The sequence below is a fragment of the Ochotona princeps genome, chromosome 16 (assembly GCF_030435755.1).
Source record: "Ochotona princeps isolate mOchPri1 chromosome 16, mOchPri1.hap1, whole genome shotgun sequence".
In the NCBI taxonomy this organism is placed as follows: domain Eukaryota; kingdom Metazoa; phylum Chordata; class Mammalia; order Lagomorpha; family Ochotonidae; genus Ochotona; species Ochotona princeps.
In genome coordinates, this window is record NC_080847.1 from 58,091,601 (window position 1) to 58,112,602 (window position 21,002).

General features: G+C 52.3%; 2 protein-coding genes across 3 annotated transcripts in view; one reads left to right on the top strand and one right to left on the bottom strand.

Annotated features, from left to right (window-relative positions):
* The window catches only part of RPS5 (ribosomal protein S5), a 154,133-nt gene extending 134,254 nt beyond the window's left edge, over positions 1-19,879 (top strand). The window contains exons 1-6 of one of the 2 annotated variants that reach the window (XM_004596915.3): positions 16,682-16,835; positions 17,199-17,307; positions 18,714-18,923; positions 19,059-19,187; positions 19,595-19,693; positions 19,761-19,879. In XM_004596915.3, the coding sequence (XP_004596972.1) occupies positions 17,200-17,307; positions 18,714-18,923; positions 19,059-19,187; positions 19,595-19,693; positions 19,761-19,829 (615 nt within the window). In that variant the 5' untranslated portion in view covers positions 16,682-16,835; position 17,199 and the 3' untranslated portion in view covers positions 19,830-19,879. Of the gene's footprint in view, positions 1-16,681; positions 16,836-17,180; positions 17,308-18,713; positions 18,924-19,058; positions 19,188-19,594; positions 19,694-19,760 lie in introns of those variants that run through there. The other variant, XM_058674938.1, reaches the window with a different exon arrangement.
* On the bottom strand, positions 1,140-17,192 carry A1BG (alpha-1-B glycoprotein). The gene is made up of 11 exons (XM_058673984.1): positions 17,175-17,192; positions 16,924-17,062; positions 16,607-16,768; positions 16,374-16,481; positions 5,054-5,089; positions 4,692-4,961; positions 3,534-3,806; positions 2,929-3,228; positions 2,450-2,746; positions 1,544-1,831; positions 1,140-1,258 (listed from the first exon to the last, which is right to left on the bottom strand). The coding sequence occupies exons 1-11, from the start codon at positions 17,190-17,192 to the stop codon at positions 1,251-1,253; spliced, it is 1,899 nt and encodes a 632-aa protein (XP_058529967.1). The 3' UTR covers positions 1,140-1,250.
* Positions 19,880-21,002: the final 1,123 nt, after the last annotated feature.

Genomic DNA, 21,002 nt, shown 5'->3' on the forward strand with positions numbered 1-21,002 from the left:
TTCTTTTTTTTTTTTTTAAAGATTTATTTACTTTATTACAAGTCAGATATACAGAGAGGAGGAGAGACAGAGAGGAAGATCTTCCATCCGATGATTCACTCCCCAAGTGAGCCGCAACGACCGGTGCGCGCCGATCTGAAGCCGGGAACCTGGAACCTCTTCCAGGTCTCCTACACGGGTGCAGGGTCCCAAGTCTTTGGGCCGTCCTCGACTGCTTTCCCAGACCACAAGCAGGGAGCTAATGGGAAGTGGAGCTGCCGGGATTAGAACCGGCGTCCATATGGGATCCCGGGGCGTTCAAGGCGAGGACTTTAGCTGCTAGGCCACGCCACCGGGCCCACTTTCTTTTTTTTTTTTTTAAGATATATTTATTTTTACTGGAAAGGCAGATATATACAGGAGGAAAGAGAGGAAAATCTTCTGTCCAATGGTTCACTCCCCAAAGGACTTCAACAGCCAGAGCTGAGCCAATCAGGAGCCAGGGGCTCTTCCAGGTCTCCCACACGGGTGCAGGGTCCCAAGGCACTGGGCCTTCCCTAACTGCTTTCCCAGGCCACAAGCAGGAAGCTGGATGGGAAGTAGGGCCACCAGGATCAAAACTGGCAACCATATAGGATCCTGGCACATGCAAGGCGAGGGCTTTAACCACTATGCTATTGCTCCGGGTCCACTGCACCATTTTCATTCCAGCTTCCAGGTTCTGGCCTAGGAAAGCAATAGAGGATAGCACAAAGCACAAAGATTGGAACCCAGTATACACATGGGAGATCCAGAGGAGCTCCTGGCTGCTGGCTTTGGATTAGCTCAGATCTAACCATTGTGTCACTTTAGGTGTGAAACAGCAGATGGAAGATGTTTCTTTCTCTGTTTCTCTCTGTGAGTCTGCCTTCCCAATAAAACTGAAACAAAACAAAACAAGCAAAAAAAAAAAAAAAAAACACAACTACGGCACCAGAAGCCAGGCCTTGTCCCACATGTCCTCGGTCCAGGGAAACAACGCAAACCCCATTCACTGCCAGGACACAGTATGCCAGCTCACTTCCCACCAGCCCTGCGAGCCCAAACCCTCCGGACTCGGGGCCTGCTCTGCAGCCACTAGCCAAAGACACGTTCTGAAATCTGTTCACTTTTATTAATTCCCAGGAATGATAAGGGCAGTCTACCAGTCCCCAAATGAGCACAAGGACAGGGTGGCCAGCACTCCTGGCACTTGTCAGGGCCACCATCAGCATCCTCAGTCCACAGCTGCATCAACTTCCTAGACAAATGTGACAAATGTGACTAAAGAGCAATGATGGGGGAAAGGGGTTCCAGTGCTGTCCTCCTAGGGAAACCACTGCCGACCTCCCTGAGGTCCCTGAGCTGCCCCCAACAGCCCCCAGCACCACGCTGTCTAGCCCAGCAGGCCAACGCAGCCTGGACAGGGGTGGGCCCCTGCTGCAAGTGAGGACACTGGTGGAGGTGCTGGGAGGGCTGTGTGAAGGGGACCCCACCCAGCATAGGCTCAGCCTAAGCAAAGGCCAGTGATTGGAACCCAGCTCACCAGCCACCAGAAGCGCCACAGGATCGCTGAGCTCTGACACAAAGCTGAGTTCCCCGCTGGAGCGGTAGCGGCAGCTGTAGTTGCCAGCATGCTGGGGCCCCACGTACGGAAGCACGAGCTCAGCAGAAGCACCATCCGTGTGCAGAACCGTCGAGGCCTCCTCCTCACCATCCTTCAGCAGCTCAAAAGTGACTCCAGGCAAGGAGCCCTCACAGCGCAGGAAGGCATCGCGGCCTGGGGTCACTGCCCCGCTCCACATGGGCCGGAGCTGCGGCCTGGGCGGGGGTCCTGGACAAAGCAGATCCGTGACCGGTGATGCCCTCAGCCCCTCGGCTTTCACCTGAATGGCTGCTGTCTGGGGACCTAGCCCTTCGTTCCCTTGGACCCAGAGGACAGTCTCCTGGGCACCCTGAGTGAGCTTCTCCTGTGGCCACTGTCTGTGGTCACCCAGCAGTCCCTCATGTAGGCCCTCCCAAGGCTTCTGCTGAGCTTTCTAGGAGCCCCACATGTGCCCATGAGGGCACATGAGAGTGGCCGTGAGAGTGGAAGGATGGACATACTAGGACAGGGAGCATTGCCCAGAGGCCTGGCAGTGGGACCTTCACCCCATGGTAAGCCTGACTAGCAAACTGGAGGCACCGAGCCCCACGTGGGGAAGGAAGGCTCAGGGAGGTTGCCCTACAGGATGGCGGTAAACAGGAAACTGAGAAAATCAGGCCCAAAAGAAGCCCGAGTCAGAAGTGTCCCCAGGAGCCTCGGCCACCCACTTCCCCACTCCACGCAGGACGCCACAACGTGGGGAAGAGGACAGTAACCAGGACCACAGCCCTGTACCAGTACCTAAGGAAAGGAGGGGTCCCTCTCTCACCCGCGAGCAGAAGCATCCCGACCCCATCACGCACTCACCATCCACCTGCAGCTCCCACTGCTTGCTGGCCACAGAGCCTGCAAAAGGCGGCGCCAGCTCCATGTACACGCAGCTGTAGTTGCCCGAGTCTGCCACGGAGACGGCAGGCAGCTCGAAGTGGGCCTCGTTGTCTGCGGGGCTCTGGAAATCGCGCACCCAGCTCCTTCCTGCGACCTCACGCATCAGGGCGAAGCGCAGCCCGGCCCTGGGTCCCAGGCACTGCAGCCTCACCAGCATGCCTGGCGCTGGGCTCTGAGTGGCAAGCTCAGACCACAGCTGCGGAGCAGGCAGCTTCCCTGTGGAGGAGGCCACGTGCTGACCCAACACCAGTGTGTTGACACAATAATTCTTTGTGAGCATCAACAGCACCATATTCGCAGCTGGGGACATGGAGACCAGGCCCCCAACTCTGCACCTCCCCGATGCTTCCCTCCCAGCGGCCGCACCCCTCCCGCGTATGCACCAGGCCCATGCTCACCGTCGCTGAGCACCAGCTCCACAGGCGCGCTGTCCGCAGACCAGGGGCTGTGCGTCTTGCCCCGCAGCCGGTATCTGCAGGTGTAGGGACCTCTTTCCTCCCGCGGTACTGCATTCAAGTGGAAGAAGATGCGATCCGGACTGGTGCTGCTCATGGATTGGTCCAGATTCTTCTTGCTCCCCCGCAGTTCGAATTCCACGCCACTCAAAGGCGCGACACATTCCAAGTCCACGCAAGTACCTGGGCGCAGTATCTCAGTGGACTTGTCCCTGAGGTGCAGTTTGGGTGGCGGCGGCACAGCTGCAAGGCACAAGAGTCACTTGTCTCCAGGAGCCAAGGACACTTGCTACAAACCTGCCCCCACCTCCTCCCACCCCCAGCCTCTTCCAGAGCTGGGGTCAGCTCAGCTCCCACCCATTCCCCTCACCCTCCCTCTCTTCCTTCCAGCTCCTTTGCACTCTGGGGCCCAGGCAGCTGAGTGGCCACTGTTACCCTGACTGGCCCTGTCGCGGGTCCTCAGTGGAGGCAGCAGCTGAGCTGAACAGACTCTGCCTCCCAGCAGCCCCTCCTCCTGCGACCTCTGAGGGAGGGTGTCAGACACTCACCCAGCTCCTCGATGGCCACAGTCTCACTGGGCTCTGAGAGGTCACCTGCTGCCTGTATCCGGTAGCTGCAGCTGTAGTTTCCTGCCTGGCTAACAGGGAAGGTGGCTTTCCCATTCCAATCAGGCTCAGCCATGTCCTGAAACTTGTCATCGCCTTCCCGCCTCAGCAAGAAGGTCACACCTCGCCATGTCCCCTGGCACAGCAGGGTCATTTCCAAGCCTGGGATGAGCCAGGACACTGGTTCCACCGACAGCAAAGGAGGAGGCAAGTACCCTGCAGGGGCAGGGAGAGGGCTGGGTCAATGAGTGAGTCCACTTGACTCAGAATTCCAACATGGGTGGCCCAGCTGACCCTGGACACACACACAGACACGCACACTCACAGAAATGCGAGGAAGGAGGGCGCTGAGTGAAGGTGGCTGGCACAAGCACAGAGCAGACATAAAGCAGAGTGATACAAAGTACCTGTGAGAGTTACCTAAGCAGTTTGAGGGACTCAACATTCTTTTATACCATCTTCTGCAGCAGAACCAACATCATCCCACTTGATAGATAAGAAATTGAGGCCCAGAGAGACCAGGTTCCCTGGGAGAAGGGCAGCCGCACCAACCTCCCCCACTGCGCCTCAATATTCCAGATTCCCTTGGAGTAGTGTTCCCATCACCTTCTTCCCATCCTTCCATAATGCCCCAGGAGGCCTGGAGAAGGAACCCACATCATCCTCCCTGCACTCCTCCTATACACCCTAGGTTCCCTGAGAGAAGAGAAAACACACAACCCTACCCCCATTCCTCCTGAATGCCCCAGGTTGACCTAGAGAATCTGCCCATCACCCACAACCCACCACTCCTGAACACCTCGTGCTTGGAGAGAATGGGGACAACACCCATCAGCCCCAACTCTCCCCTCACCCTGCCGAACATTCCTGGACCCCTAGGCGAAAGAGGCACCCACAATCATCCCCCTGTCCCTCAGAATGCCACAGAATCTGGGAGAAGGGGACTTCATTAGACTTCCCCAGCTGTCCTAAACACCCCAGGTTCCCTGGGAGACGGGTTACCCCACCTTCAGCCCATCATTCCTGGATTCTCCAGAGGTCCAGGAAAATGGCGGTGTGGGGCATTACCTTATCCTACCCCTCCTGAATGCCTCAGCTCACCTTTCCCTGCTATCTCCACAAGGTTGCTCAACCCAGTCCAACTTTCAGACAATCCAGAGCGGCAGCGGTAGAGACCACGAGATTCATCTGTCACTTCCCCCAGCAGGAACTGGTGTTTGAAGGCTGGTTCATCAAGCTTCACAGTGCTCTGGGCCACACCATCCTTCAACAGCTGGAAAATGAGGCTCGGCAATATTCCCTTGCATGTCAATGACACAGACTGTCCCGCCGTCACAGACTCTGCCAGCAGTAGAGGCCTGGGATCCACAACTGCAGGAGGGCTGAGGTCAGAGCAGAGCTGGGGGACAGTGGCTTACCTGTGGGCAGTGCCCGCCTTCCCCTGACCCCAGCCCCATACTCACAAGTGGCAGCTTCATTCTCTGGACACCAGGAGAGACCTGCGGGGACAAGGCTTGTGAAGCCCCCATTCCCACTCCTCTCACCTGGGGGACCCCAGGCCCCAGGTACCTCACCCCAGAGCAGCAGGAGGGCTACCCATGCACCCATTGCTGGCACCTTGCACCCAGCTGCCCGAGAGTGCCTGGGGTGCACGACTGGGGTGGCAGGAAGCCCACACCGCATACCTTTTCCCAGAAAGCGGGGGTGGGGCTGCCCGGGTGGGGACAAAGGGCATCACAGGAGGTAAGCAGTAAGGACTGTCAATAGTAGTAGAGACCAATAAGCTAAAATGACCATAAACTAGCCTCACAGGAGCACTGGGATCTTTTCTGAGGAGGGGACACTGCAGGCTCCCCTCCCTCCCTCCTTCGGGACCTGCTGGGCCAGGGCCCTCCTGAGGTCCAACACAGCACCTTCTCCTGGCCACAACACATTACCCTGTGGCACCAAGGTGGGTGCCCTGTGCTTACTTTCTATGCTGGTTCTCACACTACTGGCAGACTCATAATACCTGGGAGCTGTGATCCCCACTTCCCCAACACTGACTAGGTGACATCCAAGGACCTGAAATCAGGTCCACCCCAGTACATTTGTCTCAGGTCTCCCACTCCAGCCCATGGCATGGGCCCTGCTGCCCCTAGGTTCAGGCATACACCAGTTTGGAGCCTGCAAGCTGGGACTCTCTGAGTCATCCAGCAGCCTCCTTGTTTTCTGAGACCTCTTCCAGAGGAGACACTATTAAGGTACAGTGGGTGGAGTGTGGGTAGGACGTGGGAATGTCTTCCCACACTGGGCACCACTGCCGGAGTCCAGCTCCAGCTGAGTTCGGAGCTCGAGAAGGGTGCGTGAAATAGGCATAGAAAGAAGAAGAGAGACGGACCACTACAATTCCAAAATCATTGTGGACCATGCAAGAAAGCTGTCCGCTTTATTTATATAGAAACAGTCACAAGCTCTGGCACAGACCTTTTACGTCATGGTGTTGCATCCATGGGCCCCAAGCAGTACAATTACACAGTTTCCTTTAGGGGCAGTTTGACATAGCTTCAGGGAGGGCACAATTTACAACTTCTTGAGAGATGAATGAGGGAGGATTACACATTCCTTGTTTATTTTGGCTTGCCGCTCCCCACCTGCTCTCCTCAGGTCTGGGCTCTCACCTTGCCACCTCCTGTGACAACCAGACCTCTACCTTGAATTATGTATGGGTTAAAAGGTCTGGGGCCTTGGTTTATGGGGACTGGAGTCATTGACATTAGTTGGCCATTAGGCCTGCAAGCTCAGTCTTTAGGGTTCCAGTAACAGGATAGCCTTTAGGATCCCAGTAGCTATATTTTTTGTCATGGCAGTTTCAGCCCATACTCTCACTGCCATTAGTTTGTAAAATTCTTATCAAGCCGAGGGCGGGCATGGGGAAAAAAAAATTCTTATCAAGCCATTTCCCAGAAAGCATGCTAAATGTCTGAGCCAGATTTCATGGCAGTGGGTAGGCACACAATAAGGTGTCTAGAAATAGTATGGGCTTAATTGTACTCCTGTGCGCAGTTAAAGGCCCACTCACCAAGACATTATCAATAACATTAACTCTCAAGCTCATGTTGGTTGCAAAAGCCATCTCACAGGGGCAAACAATGCCTCAATAGATTACAAAATTCTTAGTGGGGTGGTTGAGTGTCCATGTGAAAAGGGCTGAAACTGTGTCAAGGTGGTCATAGAGAAATCTGCCAGGCCCTGCCAAACAGCTGGAAGCTCCCCCGGGCCCTGCCAAGCAGAGGAGCTGTTCTCTTCACACCTTTGCATTATTCGCACCCACTGCATGGACCCCAGCACACTACAGCACCAGCTTGCTTCCTGGGTGGATGCTGCCAGTGGACCTTCCCCATCTCAAGAGCCTCGCTCAGGTGCCCCACCCTCCAGACAGTACCCTCTGAGCAGCCCCTCATGTCCATCTTCCACGTGATCCAGAGACCATGGTCTTCCTCTGGAGTCACATGCAGGGACCACTGCTCCAGGGACACCATTCCATCTGTGCCTTCTCAAGTGGGGAGGAAGATGGCGAATGCCTGTGACAATGGAGAGAGCAGGTGTGGCTGCAGGTGAGTCCCATCTCCATCTGGGCCTCCAGCAACCCGGGCGGGCCTCTGGGTAGCACTGAGGAAGCAGTGTTGAGGCTGACCCCGGCCTGTCAGTCATCATGGCTCACTTGTGACTCAGGGACATCATGCCTGGGAGCAGGTGCCTGTTGCTATAGCTAAGACGACACCGAGGACTTAACTGTCAGAGTGTCTGGGTTCAACTCCTGGCTCTGCCTCTGGTTCCAGCTTTCTGCTCATGCACACCCTGAGAAGAAGCAAGCGACACTCTGAGTGCTGGGGTCCCTGCTGCCCATGAGGCAGAGGTTCCAGCTTGAGCTTCTGACTCCCAGCCTCAGCCTGGCACAGCCTCAGCTGCTGCTCTGTCTCCTCTCCTCTCTGCATATCTTACTTTGCAATAAAAATAAAAACTAAATCTTTTAAAAATATTTTTTCCACACTGTACAAAATGGCACCTGATGTGCCACTACTAGAGTTCTTGATCTCTTAGGTCTAAGGGCTACCCAGATCTATCTTGGGCGGAAGCTGTAGATTGCCATGCTGTTGCAGTTCACTGAAGCAGAAATGAGTTTACTCCCAGCTCTGTGCATGCGCAGTACTGTCTATAGCCTTTGCCTCCCTACACAAAATGGTGCCTCGCCTCCCGTTGGGGATCTGGGATGGGTGGGAGGTTGGTTGGGGCTTTTCCCTTTGTTTTTTTCTCTGACCCCAGATACAGGGAAAAATGATATTGGTGTGGAAACAATGGTATTACCCACTTTCACCCTGTAGCCCTTGACCCTTTGTTCCCTAATCAACTAAGTAAGATTATTAAAAAAATAATTTTAAAAAAATGGTGCCTGATTCAGCTCTAGAAGATGGACTAAAATCCACGCTGTTCATGCACCACCCATCTGGGCCTGCCACTCTGTCTCTGCTCCTGGTCAAATCAAACAAACCAGCTGGAAGGGCAGTTCTTTGGCTAAGTTCAGCTCCTAAGCTCCAGGTGAACTCCTCTTCCCACCTTGTTGCTGGTGGAGTTCTGGCTGCTGGTGTAGTTCAGGTCATGGTTGCTGAATGCTGCTGGGGTATCAGTCACTGCAACACCACACCATTGTGTCCGCTGATTTCCTATGTCTGTCAGTCTCCAGATGCCCCTCTGCTGTGGTTCTGTGTTCCTATTTCCTGGAATGTACCCTCTCTGCTTCACATTGGCTAATGTTTCTCTGTTTAAACATGTCCTTATCCTATTCTGACATCTTGATTCCCCATGGGTTGGGTTTGAAAGGGGGCAGACTGGGCACGGCCAGGCAAACCTTAGCCCACCAGTAAGTACAGGAACCAGGCTGGAGTGCAGGTCGTGCAGAGCTAGGCTATCACACCTACCGGTTTGCATGAGCCAAGGATGGGAGTAGACTACGAAGGGCCAGGTTGTAGCACCCAGCAGCAAGAATTGGGACTGGGTGTGGACCAGGTCAGGCCAGGTTGCAGCAATTGAAGGCAAAGGCCAAGACAGTTGAGGCCCGGCACCATGGCCTAGCAGCTAAAGTCCCCACCTTGAATGCCCCAGGATCCCATATGGGCGCATATGGGTTCCAGTCCCGGCAGCCCTGCTTTCCATCCAGCTCCCTGCTGTGGCCTGGGAAAGCAGTCAAGGACAGCCCAAAGCCTTGAGACCCTGCACCTACATGGGAGACCTGGAGGAGGTTCCTGGCTCCCAGCTTCGGATCAGCGCAACACCAGCCGTTGCGGTTCACTTGGGGAGTGAATCATTGGATGGAAGATCTTCCTCTCTGTCTCTCCTCCTCTCTGTATATCTGATTTTCCAATAAAAATAAGTAACGCTTAAAAAAAAAAAGACAGTTGAGGCACTATGCCAAACTGGATCAAAGAACCACTTGCACATGCAAGATCTGTGGCTGGGAGCAGGCCTGATTGGGGAGCTAAGGAGACAGCCTGGCTGGGTTGTGGTTCCCACTGGTGAACGTGAGACCAGGCTTTGGGCTGCAATATGATCTGGACATGGCTGCAGTGTCTCTTGGCACAGGTGTGGACTGGATCTTGGATGTACCAGACTGGTTAGACTCCAGCACCCACTGGTGCTTGTGAAGCCCAGGGTGGGTGTAGGATGAGCTAGGTTAGGTCTCTGTCCCTGCTGAGCCATGCATGAGCTCTTTCCATGTGTGTACCTGGTGGCTAGGCTTAGCACCAAACAGTAAAAACTGGAATGAGTGTGGATGGTAGAAGTCTCTCTGAAGCCTCCCTTTATTACTCCTTTTATACTCTTTCCCCCAAGCCCTTTAGCCAAACAACAGGTTGCCAAAGAGTCGGATTAGTCCAGGTGCTTTTAGCTGCAAGCCCATTTGCTGTTACTGCTCAGCTTAACAAGCATTAATTAACTCCTTAGCCCACAACACCCCAGTGTGTATGAGATCTGGCATTTGGAGAGGTTCTGATGGAAGAGCTTCGGGAACTCCTCTATAGGTATGCAGTCCATGAATGCAAGTCCAAGAACCAAGGCAAGGAATAGCATGTTCTTTAGCAGCTCAGACCAGGCCAGGTTACAGTACCCACCAGCATATATATGCTCAGGTCTGGCATGAGCCAGGATGAGCCAGTTCATATCACCTGCTGGCAGATCCAACAACGAAAATTACCAGAGACCAGCTCCAGCTGATTTGAGAGCTTGCAAAGGATGTGTGGATCGGCGAGAAGATAAGAAGGAGAGACATGAACCACTATGGCATGATGCTCATAATGGACAACTCAGAAAAGTTGCCTTCTTTATTTGCACACAAATCATCACAAGCTTTTGCACAACATCAAATTGTTTCTTTTTACTTCATTAGAAAATAATTACAAAATCAATCCTAAAAATCATTATTATTGTTTTATTTCAGAGAAAATATTTTCAGCAAGCTATTACTCATTCAAACCTGCACTGACCTGGCTGAAGCCAGGAACTCCATGGTTGGCAGTACATGCAGCTACATAGTGACAAGTGGTTTACTTATATCCAAAATCAATTTTCACTAAACATAAACTAATATTACTTAAAATATCAGGAGTACAGAATTAAAAGCTCATAAATGAAAGGAATTTATAAAGGCATATATCACAGATTCTTTATTAAATCTTATAATTAATCGTGCAGTAATTACTATCACCATTACCTAATACTGATTCAATCGCTTTTTGTTCTTTTGTTAAAGGGCAGTGAAAGGGATCAGGTCTACTCAGCCTTTCTACAGAGGGCCTTAACAAGAAACTTCTTTTTCTTTATAAACTGTTTCCTTTCCCTAAATACGAGTGCCAATATGAGGTAGAAGTTTTTATAAACCATTTTCTTTCCCTAAATATAAATGTCAATATAAGGTAGAAATGTTAAGCCATTTTGGGGGGTTTCACATTTGTCTCCCTTTAAAATGTGGAAGCAATGGTTTCACCCACGTTCCTCTAACCTTTGACCCTTCCCACCATAATCAACTATGTAAACATCATCAAAAATAAAATTTTTAAAATATATTAAAAATTATTTACATTTTTTTTTCAAATTCTTCAATGATAAAAGGGTTGGGAGGGATGGAGAATGAAAGCAAAAATACAGTGTCATTGTTGCTGACACCTTCTTCCACCTAACCCAGCAGGAGATGGCAAAGAGGTAAGGTTCAGGTGCCAGCAATGGGAAAAAGCCTGCCACCCTGCTGAACACCCACCCTGCTGGTTTGAGTACTGAACCAGCACAGGAAAGATTCTCTGTCACTCCTATATTTGCAATTCTGCTTTTAAATAAAGAACAGTACAAAAAAATAGGGGCTAGTATAGTGACATTCAAGTTAAGCATATACCTGTGTAAACTCAGCATCCCATATGGTTGCTAGCTCAAATCCAGGCTAATCTACTTCCGATCTGGCTCCCTGCTTACGGCGCCAGGACCAGATTTATTTTATTTTTTTATTGCAAAGTCAGATATACAGAGAGGAGGTGAGACAGAGGAAGATCTTCCATCCAATGATTCACTCCACAAGCGATCACAACAGAGCTGTGCCAATCCGAAGCCAGGAGCTTCTTTTGGGTCTCCCATGTGGGTGCAGGGTCTCAAGGCTTTGGGCTGTCAGATATACTAGGCCACCATGTCGTGCCCAAATTTATCCATTCTTTTAGCTAGTTTCCTTATCTCCTTTAGTAAATTTTTGTACTGCACTTTAATAATAATAGTATCTGACAAAGCTGTAGGCTTCTGCTTTTCTCCCACATATCAGCTTTATTTCTTTCTCTAACTTTCGCAAACTCTTATGCTATACTTTAATAATCACAATATCTGGGCCCGGCACCATGGCCTAGTGGCTAACGTCCTCACCTTGAACGCACCAGGATCCCATATGGGTGCCGGTTCTAATCTTGGCAGCCCCACTTCCCATCCAGCTCCCTGCTTTTGGCTTGGGAAAGCAGTCAAGGATGGCCCAAAGCCTTGCAACCCTGTACCCACATGGGAGACCTGGAAGAGCTCCTGGCTCCTGGCTTTGGATTGGCGCAGCTCTGTCTGTTGTGATCACTTGTGGAGTGAATCATTAGACAGAAGATCTTCCTCTCTGTCTCTCCTCTCTGTATATCTGACTTTGCAATAAAAAAGATGCATCCATATTGAAAAAAAATACATAGTCTTTTATACCCTGAAAAAACCTGAATGTCATATAAAGCTTTTATTAATCCTTATCTTATATGAAGCCAACTCTTAGAATAGGGAGAAGACATTAACACGGAGTCTTGGTTTTATTATAGTTTTAATAATCGTTACATAGTTAAAAAGGTTCAAGGGCTACAGAAAAGTGGGTAAGACTATTATTTCCATATTGTTTCCTACATGTATCTGGGGTAAAGGGGAATATTAAAGGAGAAGCCCCATCTAGTCTCCCACCCACCCGAGGTCCCTAATGTAGGGTATGCTCCCAGGGTCCTGCTCAAGTGGTTTTGATAGTTTAACAGTCATGAATTGCTGCCAATCTCGCCATTCCGAAAATGAAGAGGTTGTTGAAGAATCCACGGATTGACATAGTCCATCATAGAGTCTCCATTTGCCCAGTTTTTCACTACCAACATATGGCTGAGGTGGTTGGTTGACTTGTTCTGTCCTCTGCCCTTTCATGGTTAGGGTTTTGAGTCCAGCAGTTCGATTGGAGAGATCTCAAAAGGAACTTTGTCTGAGGTATTCCCAATCTAGATTCTTGTATGTACTAGCAAGTACAGGGTCCAGCACAGTCCATCACCCCGATCAGCTGGTGGTTGCGATTGCTGGGTTGGTTCTGTTTTCAGCTCCATCTTACACTGGAACCAATGGCTGTTGCATTCCAGCCTGATTCTGCCCAGCACACACTCAGCCCTCACATAAACCAGTGGGAGCTGCAGCCTTGTCACAGCAACCCACAATAACCCCCACCAGGCCCGTCCCCTATCCTGGTTTGCCAGTATGTGCAACAGACTAGTCCAGTCTGTCCCACATCCCATTCGGCTCTCACACGTCAATGGATATTAAAACCTAGTTCCGTCTAACCAGCTCCACTATCCAACTCACACAGATGTTGTTGGGTGCCTTTCTTTCTAGCCACCTTATTCTTCTGTTATTTTTAACTAGAAACATAAAGGAGAAATTGCACTGGGGAATTTGGTCTGCCGCTTGTTGTTCCAAGGTTAGATATAAGCCCAGGTGTTCCTGGCTTCCAAATAAATTGCTACATGAAGGGATTTCATTTGGGAGGGATAGGGAAATGTCATTTTGGTCTCAGAACTGAATCTATGAACTGCATGACATCTTTTCTCTTTATGATTTAAAAAATAGTGGGAGAATTCATTTAGTCATCACACCAAGCTGGGAAAGGCCAGTATCCAGCCCATTTATGCATCAAAGGGGGAAGCCAGATTCCTGAGGCCTAGTGCCTGACCAGGGCCGAATCCCAGGGTTCAGGTTTTCGGGACAGGAGCACCCCAAGTCACTGCCTTTCATACCCCTCCCTCTTATAGCCCCTTAGTCTCACCTCCACTCCCAAGTTCCTAAATTTCTGTCCTGACCTCCCATAAATCTGTCTGGCTCCAGTTTTCCCCTTCACCTAGTAAGGATAAATGTGTCTCCAACATGTATTCTGGTTTTACCCTAAATTCAAGTCCCAGAAGCTTCCCACTCTACCTCTACTCCACCTGCCAGGTTCCAGGAGCCCATGTGCGGCACACACAATGTTGGATGCAACACCAGGTCACCATTTCTTATCTGGTTTCCTGCTAATGTGCCTGGCAAAGCAGTGCAGGATGGCCTGAATGCTGGGGCCCCTGACACCCACATGGTAGACCTGCCTGTAGCTCCAAGTCTTGATTTTACTTGTCCATCCCTAGATAATGTGTGGCCATTTGGGGAGTGAACTGGCAGATGAAGAGATACTCACTGTCTCTCTTGTCTCTGCCTGTGAAGCAGGCTTTCAAATAAATAACCTAAGGGCGAGGGGGAGGCAGGGCCCCTTACAGCAGGTGGCGCTGCTGCCTGTAACACCAGCATCCCATGTAAGTATCAGTTCAATCCCTGGCTGTTCTTTTATTATTACTATTATTGCAAAGTCAGATACATAGAGAGGAGGAGAGACAGAGAGGAAGATCTTCCATCCCATGATTCACTCCACAGGTGACCACAACGGCCGGTGCTGTGCCAATCCAAAGCCAGGAGCCAGGAGCCTCCTCCAGGTTTCCCCCGTGGGTACAGGGTCCCAAGGCTTTGGGCCATCCATCATTGTTTTCCCAGGCCACAAGCGGGGAGCTGGATGGGAAGTGGAGCTGCTAGGATCAGAAGCAGCACCCATATGGGATCCTGGCACGAGCAAGGCGAGGACGTTAGCTGCTAGGCCATGGCGCAGGGACCAATCCCTGGCTGTTCTACTTCAGACCCAGCTTCTTGCTGATGTGCCTAGGAAGCAGCAGAAGGTGGCACCAGTTCTGGAGCTCCAGCCACCTATGCGGGAGATGCAGATGGAGTTCCAGGCTCCTGGCTTCTGCTTGGCTCAAACCTGGCTTTTGTGGGCATTTGGGATGTAAAGTAGTAAATGGTTTACTTCTCCCCCTCTAGTTCTACTTTTAAAATAATTTTTTGGACAGGTTCTAGGATCCCCAACTCTAGGCCAGTTCCTTGTCTCCAACATACTATTCTAGCCTTGCACATTCTGTCACATTGTCCCCAGGGCCACAGACTCACTCTGATGAACACATGGCCTTCCCTGATAGTGACCAAATTGAGAACCTGAAAGGTGCTAAGCCTGGGCTAGCCCAGGTACCTGTCCTGAGGTCTAGAATTCTCTTTCCATTAACAGGTATCTTGGCCACGCTACCCCATGCCTGTGTGCTCAGTCTGACATGTTGGTCAGTACTAGGGCAGGAGAGGCTGCTAACTCTGCTCCTCAGACAGTGGCAGGCTTATTCCTTGGCTGAAGCCAGCTTCAGGACCTGTGTCCTTTTGGGGTAATCAAGGAGGAGCACTGTGGGGAGACCCTCAGCTGCCTGCAAATTGAAATAGCCCTGGAATAGGGTGGAGGTGGGGGGCTCAGCTGCTGTACACCTGCTAAGAGCATGGGATGGGGAACTGGGGACAGACCCAGCTCTAGGGTCCAGACAGACAACCTCTTTTTTCTGGGTCAAGTTTCCCTTTTTTTTTTCTTTTTTGGAAATGGCAGATCAGATTCAGAGAGAAGCAGAGGCAGAAAATTCTTCCATCTGCTGATTCACTCCCCAAATGGCCACAATGACCACAGCTGAGCCAATCTGAAGCCAGGAGCCAAAAGCATCTTCTGGGTCTCTCATGTGGATGCAGTGGAGGTGTTGGGCCATTGTTCACTATTTTCCCAGGCCACAGGCAGAGAGCTAGATGTGAAGTGGAGCAACTGGGACACGAACTGGCACCGATGTGATCCCAGTGTTTGCAAGTGAGGATTTAGCCAATTCAGCACCTGCCCCAGGGCCCGGGTCAAGTTTCAAGTGGCTGGAGATGCCCCAGGTATGCCTGGGGTCTGGCTCTGCAGGATGCTGCCTTAAACAGCACAGCAGGGAGCAAAGGTGTGTGCTGGCTGGTTGCTGCCTCTGGAAAGTCCATCAGGGCTGCTCCAAGTCCCAGATCTGCTCGTGTGTATAGGCTAGTAGCCACTCCACACACAGGCTGTGAAGGGGCCATAGGCTGACCACCAGTGTCACTGAGGAAGGAGTTCTAAGTGGGCAAGACCATCCACAGGTCCCTGCGGGGCACAGCCCTGAGGTTTGCAGCCCAGAAAAGACTGGCTGGGTGAGCTTTCTACCACTGCCCTCTTGCCCAGGCTCAGGGGGTAACCCTCTAGGATTTGCCTCCCAGCATGGCTGGACTATTAAAAAGATATGCCTGGGCCCAGCGCGGCAGCCTAATGGTGCATGCACCAGGATCCTATACAGGTGCTGGGTCATATCCCGGGTGCCCCGCTTCCCTTCCAGTTCCCTGTTTGTGGCCTGGGAAAGCAGTCGAGGACGGCCCAAAGCCTACCCTGTACCCACGTAGGCGACCCGGAGAAAGCTCCTGGCTTCGGATCAGCTCCAGCTGTTGTGGCCACTTGGGCAGTTAACCAGCGGATGGAATATCTCTGTCTCTCCTCTCTCTGTATATCTGACTTTCCAAGAAAAATAAACAAATCTTAAAAAAAAAAAAAAAAAACAGACGATATTCTTCTTGGTGAGGTTTATCGCCCCCCACCCTGCCTTCCTCCCCCACAGGGCCTGCACCGACATTTCCAGTCCCTGGAGAGGTCCGCTCGATGGAAATGGGTGATCCCTGGGAGCCGGGTCTCCAGAGAAAGGAGCGCTCTGGGATCGGGAACCCAAGTCTCTCGTGGAAGCTCTTAGTCTGTGTCCGTGAGAGCACCTGCCGGCCAGCCCTCTTCTGAGGTCCGGCATCACATTATGGCCTCCACCGGCGCAATCCAGGGCCCCTCCTCTGGAGGACCCGTCGTCGACCAGCAAGGCAGGGGGAAGGTGAGGGGACCGGGAGGGGGATGAAAGGAAAGAGGCTGTAAATCACCCGTAGATGCGAGTCCCAGCCTGACTGGAAACAGGAAGCTGAGCGGGAGCCGCGCGTGCGCCCGGAAACAGCACCCCCAGCGGCAGACACACGTGGCCGGCGACCCTACTCCGCCACCTCGTACACGTACTGCACGCGAACCTGTGAGGCGGCCGTGACGGCAGCGAAGAACCACAGGGTAGTGGACTGGCGACCCAGTTAGAAAACGGACTGGTAGCGCATGACGAGGACACGGGATGCACGCCTGCCCTTGTTAGAAATGGCGGTGACGGCTTCAGAGAACTTACTGCGCCTGTGCAGAAACCGCAAGCCCAGGCCAGTATGAGCCATTAGCCAGTAAGTATGTGGGGTTGTTTCTACGAGTGCGCACGCGCAGAGGATCTGCGTGTTCTGTCTGACAGTAAGGGCGCGTTTTACATATTTGTTCCGGATTGGTCCGTGAACGAACGTGATCGCGTTGCTCCGGTCGACGCTGGTGTTGACCCGGAAGTTATCGTTGCGTTTAAAAGCGTCGGACCGCGACGCGCGGCCTCTTCCTGTCCGGACCAGGGCAGCGCGTGGTTGCGAGCGAACGAGCGGTCGAGCCGCAGGCTGCAGCCCCAGGTGAGCCCGTGGTTCCTGCGCGGTCGCCGTGGGGTCCGAGGCCCGCGGGACGGAAGCTACGGGGCCGGGGGGGCCTCGTAAGCCTCACCTTCCTTCCGGGCGGGCAGTTCCGGCTCGGCGGGCCGCGGGAGGTGTGCCGGGCTGCGCTCAAGTGCGCGTTCCCCCGGTAATCCTTCTGGACTTTGGCGTTCACGTCCGCGGGCGCGGTATCGGGCGGCCGACGGGGTCTGGATGGGAGGTGGACAGCAGTGGATCGCAGAGGATGCACGCAGTGTTCGGCTGCTCCTAGCTCCGCGCGTGCGGACGGGCCGACTGGGCCCTTGCTGCAGGTGGCCTGGCCTTTAGGGCGTTTCTCATCCCCAGGATGACCGAGTGGGAGACAGCTGCACCTGCGGTGGCAGAAACCCCGGACATCAAGCTCTTCGGGAAGTGGAGCACTGACGACGTGCAGATAAATGATATTTCCCTGCAGGTGAGGGGACGTGGGTTCTGCTCTGCCCGGCTGGAGGTTGGGGGCATGCCGGGGTTCTTCCCTAAGAGTTCACCTGAAGTTTGTGGTTGGGACCAGTGAACCATCTACTGCTTACCGGAAAGCTGTGTCGAGCAGAACAGCTAGGACATCTCCAATCTGTGGATCTGTGATGCTGGCGTCACAAGCAGTGGCCCAGATACCGTTTCTTGGTAACCGTTTTTGTTGAGCTCCACAGGCAGTTTCCCGAATGCCCGCAACAGCTGTCTCCCAGAAATGCTGGGCCTTCCAGGGTCTTTGTGAGCAGGAAGTGGCATGAGGAGCAGAACTGTTCCTGGATCTGGTCACTGGGAGGAGAATTGTGGGTGCTCGGCAGTGTGACCTGCTCTGATTTTTCCCATCTGGGCCAGACCACTTCTGTTCTGGTGCATGCTCAGTCCACTAAGAATTAGGAAAAAACGGTGTCAGGTGTCACAGGTTAACCTCCTGTTTGTATCATGCTGTGTCAGATCCCAGTCCCAAATTCTGGCTCCTGATGAGTCTTCCTCCACACACCTCTGGGATAGCAGTGGGTGATGATCTGCAGCTGCCTCTCCAGGGTAGATGTGGGATGGCAGGAATGCATGCATTTGTAGACGTACTTTTTTTTTTTTTTGAAAGATTTATTTAATGTTTATTGCAAAGTCAGATATATACAGAGAGGAGGAGAGACAAAGAGAAATGTCTTCTGTCCGATGATTCACTCCCCAAGTGACCGCAGTGGCTGGTGCTGTGCCAATCTGAAGCCAGGAGCCCAGATCCTCTTCTGGGTTCTCCCATGTGGGAGCAGGGTCCCAAGGCTTTGGACTGTCCTTCACTGCTTTCCCAGGCCACAAGCCGAGAAGTGGATGGGAAGTGGAACTGCCAGGATTAGAACCAGCGCCCATATGGGCTCCTGGCATGTTCAAGGCGAGGACTTTAATTGCTGGGCCCTGTAGAAATACTTTATGTACTCTAAACTGAGAGTGATACAATGGCCTTGAGTATGTTTTGAAATGGAACTTCAGTGTGCTTGTAGAAGACCCTTGGTCTTCCAGTTTGTCCCCCACAACGGTTAGGATGGTGTCATCACTGCTATCTCTCCAAGTATGTGTTAATAGGCAGCTAGAGCCCTAAGAGGAGCCAGAAATGTGCTGGGAAGTGTCCTGAATGAGTTGCCGGCATCCCAACTGACAGTTGAACCATTGGGCGAGGCACCTGCCTGACAACAGTGTTTTCAGAAACCGGGGTTGTGGCTCAAATCTTAGTTTCCCTCTCCTGTCATGAGAATTGTTAACTGGCTTAGGTCTGAGAGGCAGGCTGGAATTCTATGGTCACTGGCTGAAACCTGCCTGACCCTGACCGGTGGCCTCTTCTTTCCCCTTCCCCAGGATTACATTGCAGTGAAGGAGAAGTATGCCAAGTATCTGCCACACAGCGCAGGGCGCTATGCTGCCAAGCGCTTCCGCAAAGCCCAGTGCCCCATCGTGGAGCGCCTCACCAACTCCATGATGATGCACGGCCGCAACAATGGCAAGAAGCTCATGACCGTGCGCATCGTCAAGCACGCCTTTGAGATCATTCACCTGCTGACTGGGGAGGTAGGCTCTGGGGCCAGGTGCAGTCTGCGGGGAACACCCTGAGTCCTGGGGTGTGCCTGTGAGCTCATGGATTGCTGTGTTGTGTGGATGTGCATAGCTGTGGGTCAGGCTAATGACCAGGGCCTTCCTTCCCAGAACCCTCTGCAGGTCTTGGTGAACGCCATCATCAATAGTGGACCCCGAGAGGACTCGACGCGCATCGGGCGAGCTGGAACTGTGAGGCGGCAGGCTGTGGACGTGTCCCCGCTGCGCCGTGTTAATCAGGTGGGCAGAAATTCTACCCAGGCCTCATGTGGGTGGTGTGTACTGAAGTAGTTGAGTCATTATCTCTGCTTCCTGCACACATGAACAGGGAGGTGTTAAGAAACCAAGTGGCCAGAACTCCAGCCCGCACTCAGATATGGGATGTGGGCATCTCAGATAGCAGTGTAGTCTTTGCTTACCTCACCTCTGAGAAGTCATACAGTGGTGATATGTGTCATTACTCCATTTATACACATGTGCCCACTGCAGACTTAACTCCAGTGTCTGTGCCCTCATTGTTGCTACATTGTAACTGATCTGAAGTCAGATAGGATGCCACCTATCTCCTTTATGTTGGTGTATTGGGAGTGTCCTGAACTCTTGGCTTAGTCTGACCCTCCCCAACCCCCGCCACGTTTGCTTTCCAGGCCATCTGGCTGCTGTGCACAGGTGCTCGCGAAGCTGCCTTCCGAAACATCAAAACCATTGCTGAGTGCCTGGCGGACGAGCTCATCAATGCGGCTAAGGTGTGTGAGCACACTTGGGGCTGGGGAGGGTCCTCCAGCATGCAGCGCTAACCTGGTCTCTTTGTAGGGTTCCTCCAATTCCTATGCCATCAAGAAGAAGGACGAGCTGGAACGTGTGGCCAAGTCGAACCGCTGATTTCCCAGGCACTGCCCAATAAAAGTGTCTGTCTATGGGGGTGACCCCCACTTGGCTGTGTGGATGTCCATCCTTGGTGGAGGGTGGTGGTGTGGCCATAATGGTCTTGGGGTTGCTGGCATCTGGCACATTTGGTGGTCTGTAGGGTCCAATTCAGAACCATGCTGCTTATTCCTATGTTGGAGTACAGTGAGGCTGCCTGGAAGATTCCAGCAGGTAGTACAGATGAGAGATGCACAACTTGAAAGTTAGTTAGATCTCACTTTGTCCACGTGTACACAGCAAGCTAGTGAGGCACTAACAGTTCTGCCATAGGATGGTTGCAGGGCCCAAGCAGATGGGGTCTCCCAGGCACATCAGCAGAAATCTAGACATAAGGTGGAATAGCCAGGACTCCAACCAATGTCACTGTGCAGGTGGCATTTTTTAAAAGATTTATTTATACTATTATTTATAATAAGTTTAATTTTATTAGAGAGTCAGATATACAGAGAGGAAAATCTTCTGTCCAATGAGTTCAGTGCTGTGCCGATCCAAAGCCAGGAGCCAGGAACTTCCTCCACTTCTGCATGGGTGCAAAGCATTGGGCCGACCTCACCTGCTTTCCCAGGCCATAGCAGGGAGCTGGATGGAAAGTGGAGCTGCCAGGATTAGAACTGGTGCCTATATGGGATCCTGTTGCGTTCAAGGCAAGGACTTTAGCTCCTGGGCCCAATTTATTTTTATTGGGAAGTCAGATATACAGAGGAAAATCCTCTATCCAATGATTCACTCCCCAAGTGACCACAACAGCCAGAGACACACCAAACCAAAGCCAGGAGCCAAGAACTTCCTCCATGTCTCCCATGTGGGTGCGGGGTCACAGACCACAAGCAGGGACCTGGAAGGGAAGCAGTGCTACTGAAACAAACCAGCACCCATATGGCATCCTGGTGCGTTTAAGGCGAGGACTTTAACAGCTAGGTCACTGTGCTGGGCCCTTCATCTTTTTACTGACTGCCACTAGCCAGTTCATGACCTCTAATGGATTGGCACTTAAGATTGACCTAGAGGGCCCTGCACTATCCCTGGTGACTGGAGCCCTGGCCTTGCAAGTACTGGGAGTTCCTGTCCTGGCTGCTCCAGGTCCCTGTTTGTGTCCTGGGAGGGCAGTGGAGGATGGCCCAAAGCATT

Coding starts and splice junctions, on each gene's coding strand:
- A1BG (XM_058673984.1), bottom strand. Junction 16,482..16,606: donor ACAGAACACGCAGATCCTCT/GCGCGTGCGCAC, acceptor ATTTCTAACAAG/GGCAGGCGTGCATCCCGTGT. Junction 3,229..3,533: donor TGTGGCCATCGAGGAGCTGG/GTGAGTGTCTGA, acceptor TGTGCCTTGCAG/CTGTGCCGCCGCCACCCAAA.